The following is a 20,200-nucleotide window of genomic DNA, read 5'->3' as shown; positions in this document are numbered from 1 at the left end:
CTCCTCCTCGTGAGATCGCCGCGGCAACCGTGCAACTTTTGTGACAAGCGTTCAATGACATCGTCCAGGACCCGCCTCTCTATTGTTCTTGTTCGTGATTGTATTACTTTGATTTATTCTATTCATTGCCTTGCTGGTTCAAGGTGCTTGCACGCATTCACTGTTATGTATACTACTGACTATTCTTTTCTTCCTTGGCTTCCTACTTGCAAATATCCTCTCCTCTCTCAACACGATGATGCCGCTTCACTGGCTGGCTGGTTGACTATACATGATGCTGACGACACTGATGATATTGCATGGAATGTGTTCCCCTGTCTTGCATTTTCCTTGTCTATTATGCATGTGACAACTGGTGCTGCGCACCTTGGGGGCCTGATGATGTGGGAAACATGTTGCATTTCGCATTTGAACTCATCTAGAGACACTACCTAGCTAGAAGCTCGATCATTCGAGACAAAATCATGGATAGGGAGAAGGGTAGGAGTCAAAGAGAGACGGAAAGAGTGATAAAAAACAAACATAGACGCTAGAGACGATTCATTATGTCTACTTTTAAGTATCTTTTGATCATGAATGAAACGTTATGTAGCCCGAAATCGTGTCAAACAAATGTAAGTAGACCAGACAAGATAAGGTAGTAAGAGGAGAGTTTTCCCTATGAATCCGCCATATTATACGCCAACAAAGGATCAATCATCGCCATATCATCAGCACTGGGTATCTTAGAAGAAGAAGCAGCAGAAGGAGGAGGAAGAACATCGACATCGACATCTTGAATCATAGCATCAGCAAAGTTGCTGGGAAAGTCGCCGGGGTTATTTTCATTAGTTGTAGGGTCACCACCATTACCCATCGTGTATAGACCAGGTTTTGCATCCGCATGCAAGATATACGGTTCATAAGGAGCGGAGGAGTCATCGTTATCGAACTCGAGTCCACAAATACCAAACATGTCGCCGGTAACGGGCTCATTGCTGTCCGCCAGTAGCGCGCGCTGCATGAACATATCGCGGATCTCGTCCTCAGTGCATCCGTGCTTACTGCCCATATGGACCCACAGATCGTAGTTCCGGTGGAACCGGTGTGGACAGCCTTCGATGAAGCAGGTGATCTGTCGGCCGGTTTCTTCGGCATAACCTTCACCTGTGAGAGCGGCCAATGCGGACGGACCGGTTTGGTGAGAGTCCGGTGTCTTGTTCAGACCTAGACGCTGTCGGCGCTCAGCTTTGGCGTTGGGGAAGCCGAGATGTGCGGTGCGAATGTGCTCCTCTAGGGCGAGTTTACTTCCATAGCGTTTTCCGCAGCCGTCGGCGCCTGTCCAGCCGACGACTCGCTTGGACATGGACAGGTCGGTCTCGCCGCAGACGAAGCGCTTTTCGCCTTGGTGAACGGTGCGGATATGCACGGTTAGGTTGCCCTTCTTGGTGAAGCTGCTGTCGCAACCGGGTATGGTGCAGGGGAAGACTTTTCGCTCTTCTAGACTCACGTTGCCGTGGCTGACTTCCAGATGACGGCGGAGTTCTCGGGCTGTGGAACAGATCAGGTTGCAATTGGGACATTGTGGGGGGTGGACTGTTCGGACGTGAGCTTGGAGGAGGGCGTAAGTCGGGAATGTTGATGTGGTGGGAGCGGGAGTCTCGGATGATGATGATGATGGGTTTGCCTGCTCGGCCTGCTGGGTACACTCCGTGCAGGTGAACCGTTTCTCGGTGTGGATGCGACTTTCATGAGCTCGAAGGTGTCCTGCGGTGTCAAATGCCATTGGGCATTTCTGGCCGGTAGTCGGGTCGATGTGCGGGCAAGAGAAGGGTTTCTGTTTCAAATGCACGCTCATGATGTGTTTTTGGAGCGTCGAGTGTTTCCGGAAGGTCTCATCGCAGGGCGGAAATTCTGTGCAGCGGTACTTATCTCTGCCATCATGAGCAGCTATGTGTCGACGAAGACGTGAGCCAGTTACGAAGCTCTTCCCACATCCGGGGCGATCGCATACGTAGTCTCTGATCCCGGTATGGGCGCTTTTAATGTGATGGCTCAGATGCGATGCTCGAAGAAACGTCTTATCGCAATCGTCGTGGGTACATCGGAATAGTCGTTCATTGTTGTGTGAGCGCAGGTGTTCCTGTAGTCGTGCTGGACGGTTGAAGGCCTTGGTGCAACCTTCGAAAGGGCAGCGGTGAGTTTTCAGCTCTGAAGGATATCTAGCGGATATAGTCGACATTGGAGTAGCTGGTGTCTCGTGAAGACTACCGCTAGCGACACTGGAGTCATCCGAAAAGTCATACTCGGGGTCCGAGTGTTTTTCTTCATATATTGGGTCTGGAGTATATGGCAGACAATTAGTATCAGACGGAATCTAGACTCGGCCTCTGGGCATATCTTACCGACATCGTCCAGCGTTGTCCGGCTTTGTAGCCGCTTCGCGTTGGGGAGATCTCCCGAGGCTTTTCGCTTCTGAGCCATAGCTCCGCGGCCCTCTAGACCATCCAAGCCGCCTGATTAATGAGCACTGGACTGGCGACAGGGAAGAAAGAAAAATCAAGATGAAAGTGATGGCTGCACGACGACATCCAGAAATTTTGCCGAGGCGGTGAACAGCGGCACCCAAAGGAGTCTAGCGCCGGACGAGCAACAGGAACTTTTTCCGGGTTCTGAGAGTCGCGACTTCGATTTCTTCACGAGGAAGAAAAGCCCGTCGCAACAGTTCATCGTCTCGTCCCCAACCCGGCCCGGTCGCGGTGCTGTCATTGTTTTCGTTGCTGCCATATTCGATTGGTGTTTCGTCCCAATCTTGCCCTACTTAATCCGCCACCATGTCTGACTACGGAGATCACGACGCTGAGGAAACGTAAGAGACCGGCGCCCCATGAGAGCTTGCGCAGGCCAATGCTGCGCGTCTGCGTTGCCTGTCGATAGTCGTCATGTCTGCTAGGTGAAAGTTTCGATGTTCTGACTAGGATTGTCTTATAGTTACGACTACGAGCCGGAGCAGGAGTACGATGACAACGAGCCCGAAGATTTTCTAAACCCCGAGGATGTCGATGTCGCGGAAGGAGGCGCCGATGAATATGGCGAAGGCTCATACGCGCCTGCCGTCAACGGAAACCACATTGTCGCTTCAGGCGACCCGAATGCGGGGTATGCGGGCAAGGTCATGGAGCAGACGCGGGAGAAGAAGGTTCCGAACGACCAGCGCCAGACAACTCCATACATGACCAAGTACGAGCGCGCGCGTGTCCTGGGTACTCGGGCCCTGCAGATCAGGTTCGTCTCGGCAATCGATGCGGCATCAAGGATGGGTTGAGAAGCGCAATCGGATGCTGACCATGTCTCTAGTATGAACGCCCCAGTGCTCGTCGATCTCGAGGGCGAGACGGATCCTCTACAGATTGCCATCAAGGAGTTGAACCAGAAGAAGATCCCACTGATTGTGCGGAGATATCTTCCCGACGGATGGTAAGCGGGCCTTCTCCATGTGGGTTTGACAATTTGACATATTCGATCTAATCATTATTTTTGTGATACAGGTACGAGGACTGGACTTGCGAAGAATTACTCTAGACGTGGAGACGACAGGTGGTTGTATTTTTTTCCCAAAATGGCTTCTTGGTACTTTATTGTGTATGTGTTTGGTCTAAGGATCTTTCCCTCTGGGCAGCATAGCGTTTGGAGTTTCGGAGTAGGGTAGCGGGCCATACTGGCCTAGGCAGCCACTGGGACACTGGGAAGACGAAAGAAAACTCAAAAGAATAACGCACTGCAGTCTATATATTAGTAAAATTCAAAAAAGTTTGATGTTGACATGCTTTGGTGTGGAATAATCTAGGCCTTTTTGTTCGCAATCTACTGCTCTAGAGGCAATGGCGTCTTCACTACTGAGCCATCCAGAGCGCTTCACAGAGGTGGTCTCAGATGTAAAACCAACATTGACGACCCGAGGTCTGTTTTCAGGTCCTGAGCGGGATGATGACTCCAATTTGGAGATGTATGAAGTAGCAGGCAGGGTAGTTTGTGACTGGCACTGTAGCAGATGGATACTTTGGGGCTCTGATGCAACTGCAAGTATGGCGTCAACTCCTCACATGGCATTGTTCCCACATTCCCGGTAGATAAGCGCGAGCATTCCTTTTCTGAGATATGACATGGTCCAGATGCTCACGTCAAGCTGCGACGAGTCTGTAGGAAATGATGGCCTATCCTCTATCTTTTCTATTCTTACTGACCATGACCACGTCATAAACTCGTCTGACCCGTCTCAAGTGCTTCGACATGCTTGCTCTTGGGAGCCTCCACAGAACACGTAGGAGTCATTAACAGAGATGTTGCGTTCAATGTATTTGCTCATGAATACTAGCTAAGAGTCATCAATGAGTGGATCTAGGCGACACAAATGCCTCATTCGGAGTATATTTTGGACGAGTAAGATAAAGTTGATACTGACTTTGCCATACGGACTTCGGTCCGCGCTTCTCAGACCGCCAGTGTATAGACTGAAACAGCCGAGTCGGAGAGCACAATTCGAACGTCGTGGCTTGTCTCGCGTTGCCGAACTGCACGGAAAGCACTAATGCAAGATGACATGCCGTGATTGGCTGCATGTGGTCAGCCCATCATTGAGGGACACAACTTCTCCTCTCTTCTGCTCAGTTTCAAGGCATGGATAGCCTGGTTTTGAATCCTCCTCATACATTGTCGAGTCGGTCAGCCACCTTTTCTTGCACAATCACAGGCTTTAGTCTATGTATCAAGCAAACCAGCAAGTGTTCACCAATCCGTGGTTTGGTCACCTTTTTTTTTTTTTTTTTCTGCCAGCCGATCTTCATCGGCGATGAGACCGTCTTGTTTCGGGAAACAAACTCGGAGCGAAGACCGATATCTCCGAAGAATTTCAGTCCCGCATTTTCTGGCTTACGAATAAGCGCTCGAGGGTCTCCGAATTTAGCATCCTTCTTATTGCTGCTGATACTTTTCGGCGGGTTAGTTCAGCGTGCAGTAGGCCCTGCTATCGCTATGTTCTCTGTCGCCAGTTACACTGTTCGTTCTGTTCTAGGAGGATCGGGCTCAAGATGGACGGACCGTTCCTTGACCTGTCAAGCCTGAACAATGTGATTCATTCTTGTGTCTCAAGAGTTCAAGCCAGCGTCGCATTCGCCAAGAATAAGTAGGTCAACGGACCAAATACAGGATGGACTACAAAGAAGTGATATGCAGTTCGGCCCCCGCCTGGATAAATCGGCACGCTGTCACCCTCCCAAACACACTAGAAGTCCACTATCTGCAGTCATCCTCCAATCGTGCTTATGCAGAGCATACCTTCAATAACCGCAGTCGTGAAGCGCAGGGCGTACCCTTGTCTTCCCCCAATCACCCATGCTCGTGGACTAACTTCTCCAACTTCTCCCCGACAACACATCAAAGACATGTTCCTGGGGAAAGAATGGGCTCTGTGGCTCCGTCCCTCGGCAAGTGACTCCATCGCTTACCCGGAACCCGCTCATTGCTGGTCCAGTAGGCTCTCTTCCCACGATGGGGCCATCAGCCAGAGCCTGGTTCCCTTGACTGTCTCCATTCCCACTCCCAGGGGATCAGTCAACATGAATGGCCACCGATGAGTGGATCCCCTTACTCAGTCTTGGTTGAATCTGCTTTTCTAGCTCCCCAAGCTTAGTCTTAGCCGGGGCTTGGAGGCACTACCTTAATAAATTTTTTACTGTGTGCCGCTATGATTCATTTCTAATCACAGTATATAGTGTGAGCCTGACCTCCACCTGGGGTCGCCCTCCTCTCTGCTCCTAGTCCCCCGGTCCTGAGAAATATATCTTAAGTGGTGATTTAAGCTCTCAGTGAGTGCTGTTTGGGCTGTGTTCACGTCGACTGCTACTAGGGTTATCTGATCCGCTGTCTGTTTCGCCCTCCAACCCTTTACCTTTATCGTCCACTCCACCAGACGGTCCGTCTGATCGATTATTATTGGGGTGGAAAATGGGGACCAATGCTGATTACGACGAGAAGGCTGTTGCGGGATCCCTCACTGCAAACAACAATGGCGACTGCCATGAACTTCCTACTCCGTCAGAGGAGAAACCCTTAGAGGAACCGATCTTCGATACCGGCTTTAAGTCATGGATCCAAGTGCTAGGCTCTTTCTTCCTCTTCTTCAACTCATGGTATGTGAGGCCCTCTACTCTGATACCATGTAGGTCATCAACTGACGAAAGATGACGCGCCAGGGGTGTCATTAACACCTGGGGTGCTTTCCAAACGTATTATGAGCAGGACTTGTTGTCGGACATGTCATCGTCCAACATCGCCTGGATTGGCTCTCTCCAGGCTTTCCTACTCATGCTTTTTGGTGTGGTGACAGGACCTCTCTTCGATGCAGGCTATTTCCGTGCTCTGCTCACGTTTGGAAGCATCATGCTTCCCTTTGGGTTGATGATGACCAGTCTTGCTACCAAGTTCTGGCAGCTGATCCTGGCCCAAGGTATCGTTATTGGTCTGTCTGCCGGATGTCTGTTCGTCCCATCCGTCGCCATTTTGCCTCAGTACTTCAAGAAGAGACGTGGTCTGGCCAACGGCCTGGCCGCTTCGGGCAGCAGTATCGGAGGTGTGATCTACCCGATCATGTTTGACCAGCTACAGCACAAGGTCGGCTTTCCCTGGGCAACTAGAGCTATCGGCTTCCTCTGTTTCGGAACTTGCTGCATCTCATACAGCATCATGCGTATGCGCTTCCAGCCGACAGAGAAGCGCAAGCTGGTCCAATTGGCTGCCTTCAAGGAGCCGCATTTTGTGATGTTTTGCATTGGCATGTTCCTGGGTTTCCTTGGATTCTACAACTTCCTCTTCTATATCCAATCCTATGCCATCGACACCGGAATTGTTGGTTCCACCCTCGGATTCTATCTGCTCTCCATGCTGAATGCGGGGTCCACCATTGGACGTATCTGTCCGAACTTCATCGCAGACCACACGGGTCCCCTGAACGTCCTCACTCCTGCAGCTACCGCTACCGCTATTCTTGCCTTCGCTTGGATCGGAGTCCACAATGCGCCAGGCATCATCGTTCTCTCCGTACTGTATGGTCTCTGCTCCGGCGGTTTCGTGTCACTTCCACCGGTCGTGATGGTGACTCTGACCAAGGACATCCGGGACCTGGGAACTCGTCTAGGCATGGTGTTCGCAATCACCTCTGTCGGACTGCTGATCGGTACACCTATCGGCGGAGCCATCTTGAGCAACTCGGGCAGCTACCTGGGAGTGCAGCTCTTCACAGCCTGCTGTCTCATCACGTCTGCCTCCGTCTTTGCCGCGCTGAGATTCTCTCGCTCGAGTATGAGACTGATCGCGCGTGTGTGAGCGCGGCCTGACAACACACCAACTTCTATTCCCACTTCAATCAATTACGCCGCGACTGCATCAGCTCACCTCCATGAGAACTGCTACCTTAATACTTGATGACCCAAAAGAGTTGCATATTCCATCCAAACATTTGCATTTACATCATGCATCATTGGAGAACCGGTGTTTTCTATTTGGGATGATAAAAGTTTGATCTTTTGATTACGATAGATAGGATTCAAGACTAGATTAGAACATATTGCTTAATGTATTACGATTCAGATTGATTGATTAGAATTAATGCATGCATGCATGCATGGATACCATTTCAAGCCTGTTTTATTTTAGATAACTTCAGGTCTGACAATAATTCTATTCAGGCCGTCCCTAGTTCACTCAGCATGCATGGCATGACACGTCCGTTCATCAACCCAGAATAGAAATGATAATAATAATGGAAACGCCCAAACACCAAATGCTCGAAACCAACCAACCGACAAACCACTTTTCTCTTATGCTATTCATCAACCCTCGTTGTCGTCTTCACACCATCATATGTATAGATACCTAGACCCGTCCAATTCATCCATCATCATCATCATCACCCCTCCGAACGAAGCGTCCTACGAAACATGAATCGGATCCACCAAAAACTCCTCCCCATTCTCCCGAATATGCTGGAGCTTCTTATCGCGACTGCACGGCTTGCGCATATCAAAGGCATCTTCACCTGAATCGGAGAAACCTGTTGGATCGTCACTGTAGTAGTTTACTACTCGGCGGAAGACGGAGTATCTGCGTGGAACACCACTATTAGCATCATCATGTTCCTTTTGCGCGGAACCGAGTGAAACCACAAGAGCTCGGACAGGAAAAGCGAGAAAATGAAAGTAGAGAAAAGGGTATAAACTCACCCCATGCCCTTATACATCCCCACGGCAACTTTATTCCCCGCTCGCACATAGAGATCGACAAACCAGGCATCGTTGATATCGGAGCCCTGTTCCAGACGTTCGGTGAGACGACGCGCGTGGCCGAGACGGCGCCATGCGGGCGCAACGGTTAAAACGGTAATGTGGCCGTGCCAGGGCGTGTAGTGTTCGGAATGGCGCATCGAGGCGGGTTGTTCTTCGAGCTTGCCCATGACTGATGACGCGCATTTAGTGGTGATTATTACAACTCGAAGGGTGGTGGGAAAGAACTCACTGTAACCCACGATGCCTTCCTGGCGATCCTGAACGCTGCTAAAGAGGGAGGGCCATCGCATGAGGTAATTGAGGTAGAATCCGAGGTCGTAGTTTTCGGTCAATGGGTCGAGGTTGGTGAGGTTGAGGGACAGAAGGTCCGTTGGGGACATGCGCCGGATGGAACTCATGGTTGGTGTGTGTGTGTTTTTTCCTTAGGGGGAAGATTGAGCGGTGGTTCTCAAGAAGATAGTCTAATAGATGGAGGGGAAAGATGAAGCAATTTGGGGAGTTGATCGGCGAGTCAATCGGGGCTTGGGCGGTCACGGGGAGGAGATCTTTTTGAGGGTCGGGCTTCTTTCTCCCTCTCCTTCTGTGCCCCCCTCATTAGTTATATTATTATTGTTGTTCCTCTCTCCTTCCCTCTCTCTCTTTCTCTCTCCGGCTCATTCTCTATTTTATTTCGACTCTTTCGTTCTCGGGATAGCCGGTCTCGACTTCTTCGTTCCTTATACTCTTTTTCCTCTTTCCCTCCCGTCCTTTACAACTGGCTGCGTGGAAAAGCATCCTGGTGATGCGGTCGGCGATCCACCATTGACTTCCGTTCCCCTGTTCGTTATTTACTTCGCGGCAGCCACTTAACGATTTGCAAAGAATCTACAACAAACAACCCCTGTTTCCCTTGTTTAGACCGTCGGGTTTTCCACGCCAAACTATCTCCTTGACCCTTCAACGCCTACACCGCATCCTCGTCTCTCTCTCTCTCTCTCTTCCCCTCCTTTAAATCCTGCAACATGCCGTCCATCCCACCTCCCCTGACTATATCTCACCGCCATACTCGGAGTCGCTCCTCCAACATCGACATCGACCCCATTTCTCCTGGTACCTACGCTCCCAACGGCTTTTCCTACCGGTCGCCTCGGTCGCCTCATACGCCTCGTTCATCCATCCCCTCTTCTCCGGTGGACGTCCGCCCTCACCACACTCAATCATTCAATGGCTCCCATAGAATGTCGGGCGACTTCGGCGGTGCTGCCAACGAAGGCGGCGGACTAGGAAACTTGGCCGATGAGCTCGCGGATGCATGGGAGGAGGAAGAAGGTGGTTACGGATACACGTCGGGCCAGGATGCCGGGGCCCCTGATGCACAGTATGTGGATCGCAGTGACGATGAAGATGCATACCACCGCATGGGCACCGGGGCCCGCACACCTTCATCGGGCTACTCGTCGGAACGGAATTCTTCTCTGCAGCCTCCGAAGCCCAAGACCCGTAATGGTGCCCATCGACACCGGCGGCACGAGTCGCAATATGATGGCTCCGATTATGGAAACGATTCGGATTTCGAGGAAGCGGATATGCCGCCTAGCCTAGAGATGCAGATGGCGGAGATCGAGAGTCTAGCTCGTCGCGGACTAGAGAACAATGGCAGTGAGAATGACTTTGTGATTCAACGGGCGGTGGAAGCTCTCCGGGATCTTGGCGGGCAGAGTGGGATTGAAAACAACGCCATGAGGTAGGTGGATCTGTTGTTGTCTGTGACTTGGCAGGGTGTCTTGGTCTGCTCGGAATAATGGCTGGCTAACACAACTTTTGAAATCTAGACTCATCACTGCACACTCGTCCATCACCTCACATCTTACCCATCAGACTCGGGCACTTCAGACCCTCACCCACCCTCTCCTTTTCTCGCCATTCCCGCTCCTTTCCTCAGATGCTATAGATGCGCTCATTCCTCTCATCGACGAAGAACTCCTGCCTAACCTCCCCTATCCTTTCCCGGAACAGCCACGTCACTCCTCAAGACCCACTACCCCCTCCCAGTCACCGGCCCTGAACCCTCTCGTCTCCCTGCAGACCCTTGTGTCGCAGACATCTGACATCACCCTGTCGCTCCGGGGCCTGAGCGATACGTTGTATGAGTCGCGCCAGCTTACATCCACGGCATCGCGACGACTCCGGTCTGCTCGCGAACTTGTAGCCGACCTCCGCCGCGAGGAAGAAGGCGTCGAGGAGGGGACCCGGTGGATCGAACGAGGCGACTGGGACCGCCGACTTCGGGATCGCGAAGCCGGCCGAGTCTGCGGAGACGTAGTCAGTGGCTTCGAGGCGGTGTGCGGTGAATGGCGAGAGAAGCTCTTCGGGGCAGCCGCTGGAGCCGAAGTGGCTGCTGCTTGAGATGATGACTATTTCCTTAAGGTAAAGGGGGAGGGATAATGGATATAGACAAGGACGGATGCTACCAGTTTCTTCTTCTTCTTCTCACGGGATAAATTTTTTTTTCTCGTCTTTTCTGTTTTTTTTTGCCCTTGACATCCCAGACATATTGTCTTGAGTACTACTGCCAGAGATAGCGGCCATACCCCCTTTTGCAAATTTCCTTTATAGTATATAGATTATTCATCTGGGTTCGTCCATCCATTCATCCATCCATCTGTTGTTTTTTACCCACCTACATATTCCACAGTTGCTATGCATTCATTCATTCCACCAAATTTGAAGCAAAGTATGACCTTGTTCAGTTTGTCCTGTCAGAATCTCTCACCGATATCCAAATATCCATGACCCACACATCCAAACCTCCAACTCCGACACCATAGAAGTACATACATACATACATACATACATACATTCAATGCATAGACTATACTTTCCTGGTATATTACTCAATACAAGGTAGGTATCAAGTCTAAATAGATCCCACAATAACTAATACACCCCAACACTCTTCTTCACTTCCCCCCCTTCCTCATAATCTGGTCTATTTAGCAAGTTCCTCAGTGTAGGTAGCCAGCCACGCCCCTGAGAAAATCTGTCTGTCACAGGTACAGTTTCACCAAGTGTATGGTCAGTTTCAGGTATTGTATTGGTGACAAGACAGAAACTTCCTAAATTCCTTTCCTATTCCTTGTATTGAGATTAGGGCTAGAGACAGAGCAACTGGGGACCAAAAGGAAGGAGGGGGGGAAGAAAATAGAATTAAAAATTAATAAGGGAAAATGCAGATGATGGAAGACATGTAGAACATGGTATTTAGGTAGTACGACATTTACTACTTTCTTTGCACTTGATTGGTTTGAAACGGATCATCGTTGGTGGTGCATGATACCGGTGGTTTCATGCCGATCACAGTCTAATCTACTTTTTTTGTATGATGTGAGATATAGATACACTACGAGTCGAGGATAGTTGTTGAGGAACGAAAGAAAATACTATGCATTTGGTAAAAAAAAACCATGAGATCGGGTAATGTAAGAAAAAATCAATCAATCAATTGACATGGCATGCCCAGAAAAAGAAAAATTAAATCAAGCAGTTGGCGGTTTGGGGGAGGCAAAGAGCTTTAACTACAACCTCATGGTATGAAGAACCCCCGATATCTATCTCTCTCTCTCTCACCTCGCAAAGGTTCATACCTCATCAACTAAAAGAACTAAAAGACGTAGTAGGAACATTATGGAGGTAGGAAAAAAAAAAAGAAGAATCGTACCGGGTTTGAGGCTAAGGAAGGAGACAAAAAAGGTACTATGCGAACATGAAGATGGGGAGGCGGGGCGGAAAAGTGTTTGAAGGTGGATGAGAGTTGTGTGTTTATACAACACAAGGATGAAAGAGAGAGAGAAAAAAGAGAAAAGAGGAAGGTTGACTCATATCACACGCCCTTTCATCAAACATCCAAAGAACTTTTTCATGTCATCATGCGATTTACTGGCCACCCTGCTGCTGCTTCCATCTGGGCACCCACTTGCCAGCGGCAGGCTTGGACTCCTCGGTCTTGTCAGAGCTGGAGCCGGGGGTCTGCGTGCGGGAGGGGGGCTGGGAAGAGCCGGCCTCACGCATGGCACGGGGAACGTAGCGCTCCGTGGAAGGAGCAGGAGCAGCACGCTCAGGAGCAGCAGGGGTAGCACTGGCACCCGAGCGCAGGTGAGGAGGCACGTAGCCTCTGCGCACGGGAGCGGGCTCCTCGCGGGCAGGCTCGGGAGCAGCAGCAGGAGCACCACCAGTAGCCTCCTTGGCAGCCTGGCGCTCTCTCCAGCTGGGACCACCACCAGTGCGAGGAGCCAGGTTGAGACGAGGAGCAACGCGTTCCGTAGGAGCAGCACGCTCAGGAGCCGGCGCAGCCTCGCGCTCCGCACCACCGGTCCGGCGAGCGGCACGGCGAGCTTCGGCTTCCTCTTCACGCTGCTTCTGCTTGATAGCAAGTTCATCGAGTCTCCTGTAAGGCGGGTAAGCAATTAGTGGTCTTTGACAAATTGGGCGAGGGGGGGTTGTGGATACTGACTTTCTCTCTTCCTCACGCTTGACCTTCTCCTCAGCCAGGACACGGCGGCGCTCCTCCTCCTTGGCGGTTCTCTCCTCCTCCTCGCGACGGATGCGCTCCTCCTCTTCCTTGCGGCGGCGCTCTTCCTCCTCACGCTCGGCCCGCTCACGGCGTCTGCGCTCCTGGACCTCCTTGATACGCTGCTTCTTCTTGGCCTCGAAGTCGCGCTCAGCGGCCTTGCGGCGCTTCTCGAACTCCTCGTGGCGCTTCTCGGACACCTCCTTGCGGAAGCTGTTGAACTGGGGCACCAGGCGGCTGAGACGGTGCTTGAGGGCAACGGCCTCCTTGTGCTTGTCCTCGGCCTCCTTGAGAGCCTCGGCCTTGGTGGTCTCGTAGATCTCCATGTCGCGCTGCTTCTGCTTCTCATAGTCCTCGGGGATGTGCTTCAGTTCCTCACGACGGAAGGCACGCTCCAGATGGTCAATGCGCTTGGCGGTGGTGCGAATGCGGTCGTTGAGCTCGTTCTTCTCCTTCTCCAGCTGAGCCAGCTTCATGGCACGGAGGCGGTTGGCATCGAGCTCGTTCAGGTCAAGCTCGCTGATGTCAATGCCCTTAACACCAGTCTTGAGCTCCTCCAGCTGCTTCTTCAGCTCCTGCTGGCGGATGCGGTCCTGCTCATCCTTGATGCGCTTCTTCTCACGCTCGCGGTGCTCATCCAACAGACGCTGCTTCTCGGCTTCCTGAAGCTGCTGGGTGCGGATGCGCTTGCGAGTCTCCTCCTCGCGCTGCTTGCGCTGCAGAGCATCGGTGGCGGCCTCCTTCTTCTTCTCGATGATGACGCGACGAGCCAGAGTCTCCTCGTGCTCCTTGGCGGCACCAGCCTCGGCGCGGGCAAGGGCGGCACGCTTGGCCTGCAGGCGGGCCTCGTTGTACGAGGGGTCGACGTACATGCAGGTCACATGCAGGGTCTTGGCCAGGCGAGTGAGCTGTAGGCGGGCAATCTCAGCGGGGGTGTTCTGCAGGCGCTGGACGGAGCCAACCTCGCTCTCGGCGGAGCCAGCGGCGCTGCCGGGGTGCAGAGCCTTGGCGGAGGAGAAGACGTCGGTGTCGAAGGTGAGGACACCAGAGATGTGGTCGACACGAATGGCGAGGTCGCCCTTCTTGCAGCCGTTCATGATGAACTTCTCGATCATGGAGGGGGTGATCTGGAAGGGGTCGGGGAACTGAGCCAGCTCGTAGACGAACTTGAGCTCGACGGACTCGTAGACCTGAGACAGCTGCTGGAAGAGACGGGTCAGGATGACCTGCTGCAGAGGCAGGACGTACTTCTCCATCTCGGGGTCGGCACCGATCTGCTTGAGGATGGGGGTGATCTTCTTGCAGATGGACAGGGGGTGGAAGTCCACCTCGAGGATGTTGTAGAGGTCACGGATCTCGGGGCGGGCGCGCTTGAGCAGGCCCTTGTTGAGGGCATCCTTGAACAGCACCGCACGAGTGGGGGGAGAGGCCATACCCAACAGGTTGGTGAGACGGGTGTTCTTGTTCTTGCGGACCTCATCCACATCGACCAGGGCACCGCGGGAGCGGGAAGTGCTGATGACGGGGATGGAGAGGGCGGACAGCAGGACGAAGGAGGCGGCCTTGGTCATGTCGGCCTCGGTGACGGAGGGGTTCTCCTTCTTGGTACCCTGGCCAGCAGCCAGAGTGGCGGCGGACTGGCGGAGAAGGTTGTAATAACGGCTGAAGGCCGCGGCGTGGAAGAGGTAGTTCTCGCTGACCAGGAAGATACGGGCCAGCTTCTCGTAGTAGTTGGCCATCATAACGTTCTTGGCGGGGCGCTTGCTGAGGCTGAGAAGGGTGTGGATGTCCTCAATGCTGCGGAAGGCCTCCTGCCACAGCTCCAGCTCGACGGCAACGTTCAGCTGCTGGAAACGGGTGTCCAGGTGGCGCTGGAGGGTATCCGGGTCGCTGAGATTGATGGCGTGCATCTGAGCGGAGTACTTGGCGGCATTCTGGACGTGGTTACGGAGCAGCTCGCACAGACGGCGGAACTCGGTCTTGCGGGTGTACTTGAGACAGAACTGGAAGGCCTGCAGGGCGGTGGTCTGGTACATAACCTCAAGGCGGGCATTGTTCTTGAGGATTTCGAGCACGGTGCGGTAGGTCTCCCAGAGGAACTTGAGCCAAGGAGTGACAACAGCACGGTCCGTGCGGTCGCGGGACTGCTCACCGGAGACGGTGGCGAGCAGGATGGTCTCGGGGGTCTCGATGGCTTCCAGATCCTCGACGTTGGAGGAAGGGGCGGCGGACTCGAGAGAAGACTGGATCTCATCGGCCTTGGCCTGAGCCTCGGTGACCTTCTTCTCGGCGAGTTCGATGAACTTCTTGAGAACAACCTATACCAGGTGAAGGGTTAGATACTGCGGTTGGGGGGGAGGGATGTAGTTTATGAAAGGGGGAGGGGGAAAAAAAAATTCTCCTACCTCGATCGTTCCGACGTTGGTGTTCTGGGCGATGTTCTTGTACTGGTAGAGACCATCCTTGGCGGCCTTGCCCTTGCGAAGATCGACACAGAGCTCGACGAAGAGGAGCATCACCGGCTCCAGAGAGGCGATGGGGCTGCTGCGCGTCCGCTTGGAGGTAACATGTTCGTGAAGGACGTTGAGGGCGGCGGGGGCCTGACCCACGGCGATGAGTTCCTGAGCCCTCTGCGGACAAGATACCGGTCAGCATGAATTTTTTCCATCACCAAATGTTTCCTTTTCCCATCCCACGACATAACATTCCGACAATATATATAATCGAATAGTATTCGGGACAAGTAACCGGACTGGCGTACCTTGAGGACATTTTCAGGCTTGATGTGAGGCGGAGGCGGCATGGTGGGCGACGATAGCGGCTGGGATAAGCGATCACAATAGGGTGGATGAAGGCGACGATGCTATCCTTCGACTGGGAGAAGGTCGAAAGGGAAGAAAAGGCACGTCGGATCGCACAACGACAGGCGGGCAGCAGGGAGTCGAGGGCGTAAGGAGGAGCCTGAAGATAGAAAGGCTGCCACGCGACGGTCGGCGAGAAAGACCCAGACAAGAGAACGTCAGGCAGTCAATCTTGTTGAGAAAGACAGACAAGGGCAACTCTCTCTCTCTCTTCTCGCTCTCTGACTCTCTCGTTGTGCGAACCGCGAAAATTCCGGCCGCCGGCGTTCCCACTTTGGGTTAAGCGATGCGGGTCACGTGTTTACCCCCGTGTTTATGGCTTTGGATTGGAGGGGATTGTCCCCATGGGAATGATTTATTGTACATTATAGTTCTTTCTTTTCTTATCCATTCATTCCATTGAAGACATACCTTTATTCTGCCATTATTTCCCCATTCTGAGAGTGGCTGTTCTGCTTCTCAGCCAACCTCTCGGGGAGCCATTTTTTCCATTCCTCCCTACTCTCCCGGGTTGGACTGTGTTTGGCCCGTTTGAGACGAGACGATCACTTGCAGTGAAATAAGAACATGTTGTCATGAACGCGTCCAAGCTTCTGAACTATGGACTAGTGTGTCTAGATGGAAAATAAAATATACGATTGACAGGGTTGCGACAGCAAACAAGAGTATTGCTGCCACTACTGCTGCTGCTGCTGATGATGAAGGGGGCGGGATTACTCGGTATAATTAGTAGCTACGTAGTATGGGGGGGTGGGAAGAGAGAGAGGGCAACAGTGCTCAGGGATGAATTGATTGGATAGGATGGGGATCAAGCAGTGATCCATCCACGTGAGGCTGATGAGCCTCCTCCAGAAGTAAAATGCTACAACAAACAATTCAATCCATAAACTATATCTATAATAAGAATTAAAATAGCAAAAAAGAGGATTCTGCATGAGGGAGGGTGCAACCTGACGCAAAACGGAAAAACGCCTGCTAGACAGCCTTTTTTTTGTGCTGACTACATCCGAGCTATCCAGTCGAACTAAATCGACTAAACTGAACTAGTCTTAAGTTGACCAGCTTCTCTCCTCTCTCTCAGGGGGAAGGGAAAGAAGAATTATGGATTCCAGTGGGAAATGAACGGATTGCCCCCTGCGACTCACAGACCACCTCTTCTCTCTCTTCTCTCTCTCTGATTATACTGCTACTGCTAGTAATTTTGCTAACTAAACTCAACTAATACCAAGACTAAAGTTCCCATTTTCCCTCTCTTTTTCCCTCTCTCCTCCCCCCTCTTTTTTCCCTTTTTTCCCTTTTTTCCTCCTCTGGTCCAGCAGTAGTCGTTCGCTTTCCATTTTGCCCAGCCAAATCCTCCTGGTTCTTCCTGCTCTCCCTAATTCTATTCTTCTTCTTCTTCTTCTTCCTCTTCTTCTTTTTACTCCTTCGTCTGATTCTTACTCACGTTCAATATATCGTGAAGTCGAGTTCAGCCTCTCCTCCTCCCCTCCCCCCTTCCATTCATTCTTTAGAAATCAATTCCTCGGAGGAACCCCCCTCTTTCTCTCTTCTTCCCCCGGTCGCTGTTCCCACTTACATTCCCTCTTCCCTCCCTCCCTCATAATCGTCTCCATCCTTCCCCCCCCAAAGTTCCTCCTCATCCTCCCACCTCTTAATCCCTCCCTTTTCGCGTCCGCCCGCCGTTCCCGCCCGGCTTTGCTTTTCCCCTTACTTTCCTGCCGGCTCGACGCGCAAAGAAAAGAACCTTAAGCTTGAGCCGCCCGACCGATCCTGCTGAATCCACCATCTTCCATCCAACACATCACATTGCTTCCTCTCCACCTCCACCTCCAGGCACATCCACCCCCAACGTCTCTTCCACTTCCGCTGCGACTGCTGCTGCTACTGCCGCCGCCGCCCTCCGATCTCATCGTCGCGCTTACGTCTCCAACTTAATTCGATTAACTTCCCGGGTTTCGCACGTTTCGTCCCCGCTCCAACCGTCGTCAGAATGCCTGCCTACGAGCTCCGATCGGGTGGTGATGTCAAGAACAAGAAGCAGAGTGTGGCCGATCTCAAGTACCGTCGTCTGACCGAGCTCAATGCTCGGTTGAAGGAGGACCTCGACCGGCCTCGTGTCAAGGTGTCCGAGGCTGCGCTGTCGTAAGTTTCCCCCGGCTGTCGTGCTCCGCCCCCCGTCCAGCCACCGCGTGATACTTACCCCATCGCGTTTTATCCAGGTTGATCAACTACTGCAACAACACGCGCGATTTCATGGTACCATCCGTATGGGGTCAGGTATGCGACATGCTTTCTCCATTTGCTTCTGGTTGTGCAGCAATGACAGCAGGTTACTGACGGTCGCGCAGGTCGACAAGCGTGAGGACCCATACGCCCCTCAGCAGCAGGGAGGATGCTGCACGGTCATGTAATGGTCTCATGACATTTCCACGTCTTTTGATTCGGACGGACTGAGGGTCGCCGTCAGTCCGTCGGCGCTTTTATATCCCCTCTTGCGATGACAATTATCTTTTCTCACCACTTCTTTTTCTTAAACTTCTCGACCCTTTCTTTTTCTTTCTATATCTAATTCTCTGTCACCATACCTTGGACCTATGGACAGCCCATCCGCCTTGTTGCTCCGAATGGTGAGCATTGTCAGCGACAAAAAAGAAAAGAGAGACCACGGAGAAGCGGATGCGAGGCTCTGGCCCTTGAGGGAACGCGCTGGACCTGCATGAACTGGGAGGGACTGAGCGGTCGCACCATTGAACCAGTTCATGATCTGATTTTCACCTTGAAACGCGACAGACGGCTCCCTGCGGGCTTCCAGTTTACACCTTTTTTTCTCTCTATTTTCTCATTTTGTGTTGGGCGTGAGAGTGTGCTCGACAGGAGTCATTTCCCTTCTAGTGATTTTATTGGACATCTTTCCTTTGTGTTAGCAGTGATATTGGATACGGGATGGGGAAAACAAAATCGGACGCCCGGTTTGTAGTATAGATGGGCTAGTTAATATAGTTGAAGCAACTGCTCGTACCCACACAGTAATTGCAGCACTGATAGCTTTCAGATAAGCAGCGAAGTAGTAAAGAAAAGGCAGATCACAGAATGGATCATATGCAACGACCCGGACTTCGGAGAATACTTTTTTAAAGAATAATTGACACCTGCACTGGCCGTACATTAGACACAGTTAGGTTAATTCTATACTAATCAATAGTTAACAATAGCAAAGTCAGTTATCAATTCAAGTAACTAACAATTACTTAAACCCACCATCCACCAACCCACCCGCTGACATCATCCAATCCTCCCCTCCAACTTAGCTAACTACTAACTTAACTACTCTTCACACAATCACCCGTTCCTCTTCCACCACCATCCACCTAACCTCACCACAACAACCACACCTGAATATAAAAAAGAAATCAAAAAAGAATAAACAATGACGGACCCCCTCCCACCCCTCACCCAACCCACCACATCCACATCCACATCCACATCCACAACCAAACCCCAAGGACCAAAAACTACCAAAAACATGCACAACCACCTCCCCCGCATCACCATCAAATACTGCACCCAATGTAAATGGTTACTGCGCGCTGCATACGTAAGTCACCCCCCATACCATACCCTTCCTCCCCTAACTTCTATACATGCATGGCATGCATGCATGCATACATATACATATAAACTAAGTAACCATTCAACAACCAAAAAAAAAAAAAAAAAAAAAAAAAACTGATATATTTCAAATTTCTGGAAACAGTTCGCCCAAGAACTCCTCTCTACATTCAGCACCCAGCTTGGCGAAGTAGCTCTCGTTCCTGCGACGGGGGGTGTGTTTACTGTTACGATGTATCATTCTTCTTCTTCTTCTTCTTCTTCTTCTTCTTCTTCTTCTTCTTCTTCTTCTACTACTACTACTACTACCTCTGCCTCTGCCTCTTCTACATCTACGGGTACAGCACAAGGTGAAGAGGTACCAGTAGCAGTAGCAGGTACTGGGGATGAGGAGGAGGATGATATCACCGAGATTATTCTTTGGGATAGGAAGACGAATGGGGGGTTTCCTGGTATGTATTATCCTTCTCTTCCATTTCTCTATTTCTTTATTTCTTTATTTCTGGTGCATGGGTGTGGAGCTGCGATGGGATGATTGCTAATTGGCTTTTTGGCTTTGTAGAAGTCAAAGTGTTGAAAAGTCTGGTGAGAAATGTCGTCGATCCTAGTAGGGATTTGGGACATACGGATCGGGCCTTGAGGGCTGCGAATGTGCCGGTGCAGAGCCAGGAAGGGGATGAGATGAAGGTTGTGGGGAAGAGTGAGGAGCAGGGTTCTACTGCTGCTGCTGCTGCTGCTGCTGCTACCACTACTGCTACGAAAGAAGGTGATAGGTGTGAGGAGTGTCAGTGATCATCTACTCAACAAATAGAATCATCATGTAAATGCAGACAAACATATATGCTCAAGTCCATTTAAAAAGGAAT

General features: G+C 51.6%; 9 protein-coding genes across 9 annotated transcripts; 6 read left to right on the top strand and 3 right to left on the bottom strand.

Annotated features, from left to right (window-relative positions):
- Nucleotides 1–433: 433 nt before the first annotated feature.
- On the bottom strand, nucleotides 434–2,513 carry BO83DRAFT_433243 (C2H2-type zinc finger protein). The gene is made up of 2 exons (XM_025535667.1): nucleotides 2,385–2,513; nucleotides 434–2,319 (listed from the first exon to the last, which is right to left on the bottom strand). The coding sequence occupies exons 1-2, from the start codon at nucleotides 2,461–2,463 to the stop codon at nucleotides 659–661; spliced, it is 1,740 nt and encodes a 579-aa protein (XP_025393210.1). The 5' UTR covers nucleotides 2,464–2,513; the 3' UTR covers nucleotides 434–658.
- A 172-nt stretch (nucleotides 2,514–2,685) lies between these two features.
- Nucleotides 2,686–3,763, top strand: BO83DRAFT_374032 (DNA-directed RNA polymerase core subunit RPO26). The gene is made up of 4 exons (XM_025530104.1): nucleotides 2,686–2,848; nucleotides 2,971–3,264; nucleotides 3,337–3,456; nucleotides 3,528–3,763. Exons 1-4 carry the CDS (start codon nucleotides 2,814–2,816, stop codon nucleotides 3,559–3,561), a joined length of 483 nt encoding a protein of 160 aa, XP_025393209.1. The 5' UTR covers nucleotides 2,686–2,813; the 3' UTR covers nucleotides 3,562–3,763.
- Nucleotides 3,764–4,431: 668 nt separating this feature from the next.
- BO83DRAFT_4072 (uncharacterized protein) lies at nucleotides 4,432–5,200 on the top strand. Its single transcript, XM_025533936.1, has one exon. The coding sequence runs from the start codon at nucleotides 4,657–4,659 to the stop codon at nucleotides 5,098–5,100; it is 444 nt and encodes a 147-aa protein (XP_025393208.1). The 5' UTR covers nucleotides 4,432–4,656; the 3' UTR covers nucleotides 5,101–5,200.
- Nucleotides 5,201–5,982: 782 nt separating this feature from the next.
- Nucleotides 5,983–7,359, top strand: BO83DRAFT_302017 (MCT family MFS transporter; the record flags this gene model as incomplete). The annotated part of the gene is made up of 2 exons (XM_025527139.1): nucleotides 5,983–6,167; nucleotides 6,231–7,359. 2 exons carry the CDS (start codon nucleotides 5,983–5,985, stop codon nucleotides 7,357–7,359), a joined length of 1,314 nt encoding a protein of 437 aa, XP_025393207.1.
- Nucleotides 7,360–7,699: 340 nt separating this feature from the next.
- Nucleotides 7,700–8,827, bottom strand: BO83DRAFT_404642 (peptide alpha-N-acetyltransferase complex B subunit NAT3). Its single transcript, XM_025533733.1, has 3 exons — nucleotides 8,548–8,827; nucleotides 8,256–8,487; nucleotides 7,700–8,136 (listed from the first exon to the last, which is right to left on the bottom strand). The coding sequence occupies exons 1-3, from the start codon at nucleotides 8,714–8,716 to the stop codon at nucleotides 7,965–7,967; spliced, it is 573 nt and encodes a 190-aa protein (XP_025393206.1). The 5' UTR covers nucleotides 8,717–8,827; the 3' UTR covers nucleotides 7,700–7,964.
- Nucleotides 8,828–8,921: 94 nt separating this feature from the next.
- BO83DRAFT_433239 (uncharacterized protein) lies at nucleotides 8,922–11,133 on the top strand. Its single transcript, XM_025535666.1, has 2 exons — nucleotides 8,922–10,041; nucleotides 10,130–11,133. The coding sequence occupies exons 1-2, from the start codon at nucleotides 9,320–9,322 to the stop codon at nucleotides 10,701–10,703; spliced, it is 1,296 nt and encodes a 431-aa protein (XP_025393205.1). The 5' UTR covers nucleotides 8,922–9,319; the 3' UTR covers nucleotides 10,704–11,133.
- Nucleotides 11,134–12,230: 1,097 nt separating this feature from the next.
- On the bottom strand, nucleotides 12,231–15,667 carry tif32 (putative eukaryotic translation initiation factor 3 subunit EifCa; the record flags this gene model as incomplete). The annotated part of the gene is made up of 4 exons (XM_025527135.1): nucleotides 12,231–12,741; nucleotides 12,808–15,182; nucleotides 15,270–15,494; nucleotides 15,626–15,667. 4 exons carry the CDS (start codon nucleotides 15,665–15,667, stop codon nucleotides 12,231–12,233), a joined length of 3,153 nt encoding a protein of 1,050 aa, XP_025393204.1.
- A 2,048-nt stretch (nucleotides 15,668–17,715) lies between these two features.
- On the top strand, nucleotides 17,716–18,136 carry BO83DRAFT_422234 (guanine nucleotide-binding protein subunit gamma; the record flags this gene model as incomplete). The annotated part of the gene is made up of 3 exons (XM_025535030.1): nucleotides 17,716–17,867; nucleotides 17,945–18,002; nucleotides 18,074–18,136. The coding sequence occupies 3 exons, from the start codon at nucleotides 17,716–17,718 to the stop codon at nucleotides 18,134–18,136; spliced, it is 273 nt and encodes a 90-aa protein (XP_025393203.1).
- Nucleotides 18,137–19,079: 943 nt separating this feature from the next.
- BO83DRAFT_374023 (SelT/SelW/SelH family protein) lies at nucleotides 19,080–20,200 on the top strand. Its single transcript, XM_025530103.1, has 3 exons — nucleotides 19,080–19,320; nucleotides 19,480–19,786; nucleotides 19,897–20,200. Exons 1-3 carry the CDS (start codon nucleotides 19,153–19,155, stop codon nucleotides 20,124–20,126), a joined length of 705 nt encoding a protein of 234 aa, XP_025393202.1. The 5' UTR covers nucleotides 19,080–19,152; the 3' UTR covers nucleotides 20,127–20,200.

The sequence above is a fragment of the Aspergillus eucalypticola genome (genome assembly GCF_003184535.1).
Source record: "Aspergillus eucalypticola CBS 122712 chromosome Unknown BO83scaffold_1, whole genome shotgun sequence".
Classification (NCBI taxonomy): Eukaryota; Fungi; Ascomycota; class Eurotiomycetes; order Eurotiales; family Aspergillaceae; genus Aspergillus; species Aspergillus eucalypticola.
Note: the sequence above shows the minus strand (reverse complement) of the source record. Positions and strands in the feature narration are given on the sequence as shown.

Bases quoted from the DNA above. Each gene is read 5' to 3' on its own strand.
- BO83DRAFT_433243 (XM_025535667.1), bottom strand. From the start codon at position 2,463: ATGGCTCAGAAGCGAAAAGCCTCGGGAGATCTCCCCAACGCGAAGCGG. The intron at 2,320-2,384 runs GTAAGATATGCC...CATATACTCCAG, and splicing joins GACAACGCTGGACGATGTCG to ACCCAATATATGAAGAAAAA.
- BO83DRAFT_374032 (XM_025530104.1), top strand. From the start codon at position 2,814: ATGTCTGACTACGGAGATCACGACGCTGAGGAAAC. The intron at 2,849-2,970 runs GTAAGAGACCGG...ATTGTCTTATAG, and splicing joins GATCACGACGCTGAGGAAAC to TTACGACTACGAGCCGGAGC. The intron at 3,457-3,527 runs GTAAGCGGGCCT...TTTGTGATACAG, and splicing joins AGATATCTTCCCGACGGATG to GTACGAGGACTGGACTTGCG.
- BO83DRAFT_4072 (XM_025533936.1), top strand. From the start codon at position 4,657: ATGGATAGCCTGGTTTTGAATCCTCCTCATACATTGTCGAGTCGGTCA.
- BO83DRAFT_404642 (XM_025533733.1), bottom strand. From the start codon at position 8,716: ATGAGTTCCATCCGGCGCATGTCCCCAACGGACCTTCTGTCCCTCAAC. The intron at 8,488-8,547 runs GTGAGTTCTTTC...GCGCGTCATCAG, and splicing joins GGAAGGCATCGTGGGTTACA to TCATGGGCAAGCTCGAAGAA. The intron at 8,137-8,255 runs GTGAGTTTATAC...TGTTCCACGCAG, and splicing joins GGGATGTATAAGGGCATGGG to ATACTCCGTCTTCCGCCGAG.
- BO83DRAFT_433239 (XM_025535666.1), top strand. From the start codon at position 9,320: ATGCCGTCCATCCCACCTCCCCTGACTATATCTCACCGCCATACTCGG. The intron at 10,042-10,129 runs GTAGGTGGATCT...TTTGAAATCTAG, and splicing joins ATTGAAAACAACGCCATGAG to ACTCATCACTGCACACTCGT.
- BO83DRAFT_374023 (XM_025530103.1), top strand. From the start codon at position 19,153: ATGACGGACCCCCTCCCACCCCTCACCCAACCCACCACATCCACATCC. The intron at 19,321-19,479 runs GTAAGTCACCCC...TTCTGGAAACAG, and splicing joins GGTTACTGCGCGCTGCATAC to TTCGCCCAAGAACTCCTCTC. The intron at 19,787-19,896 runs GTATGTATTATC...TTGGCTTTGTAG, and splicing joins GACGAATGGGGGGTTTCCTG to AAGTCAAAGTGTTGAAAAGT.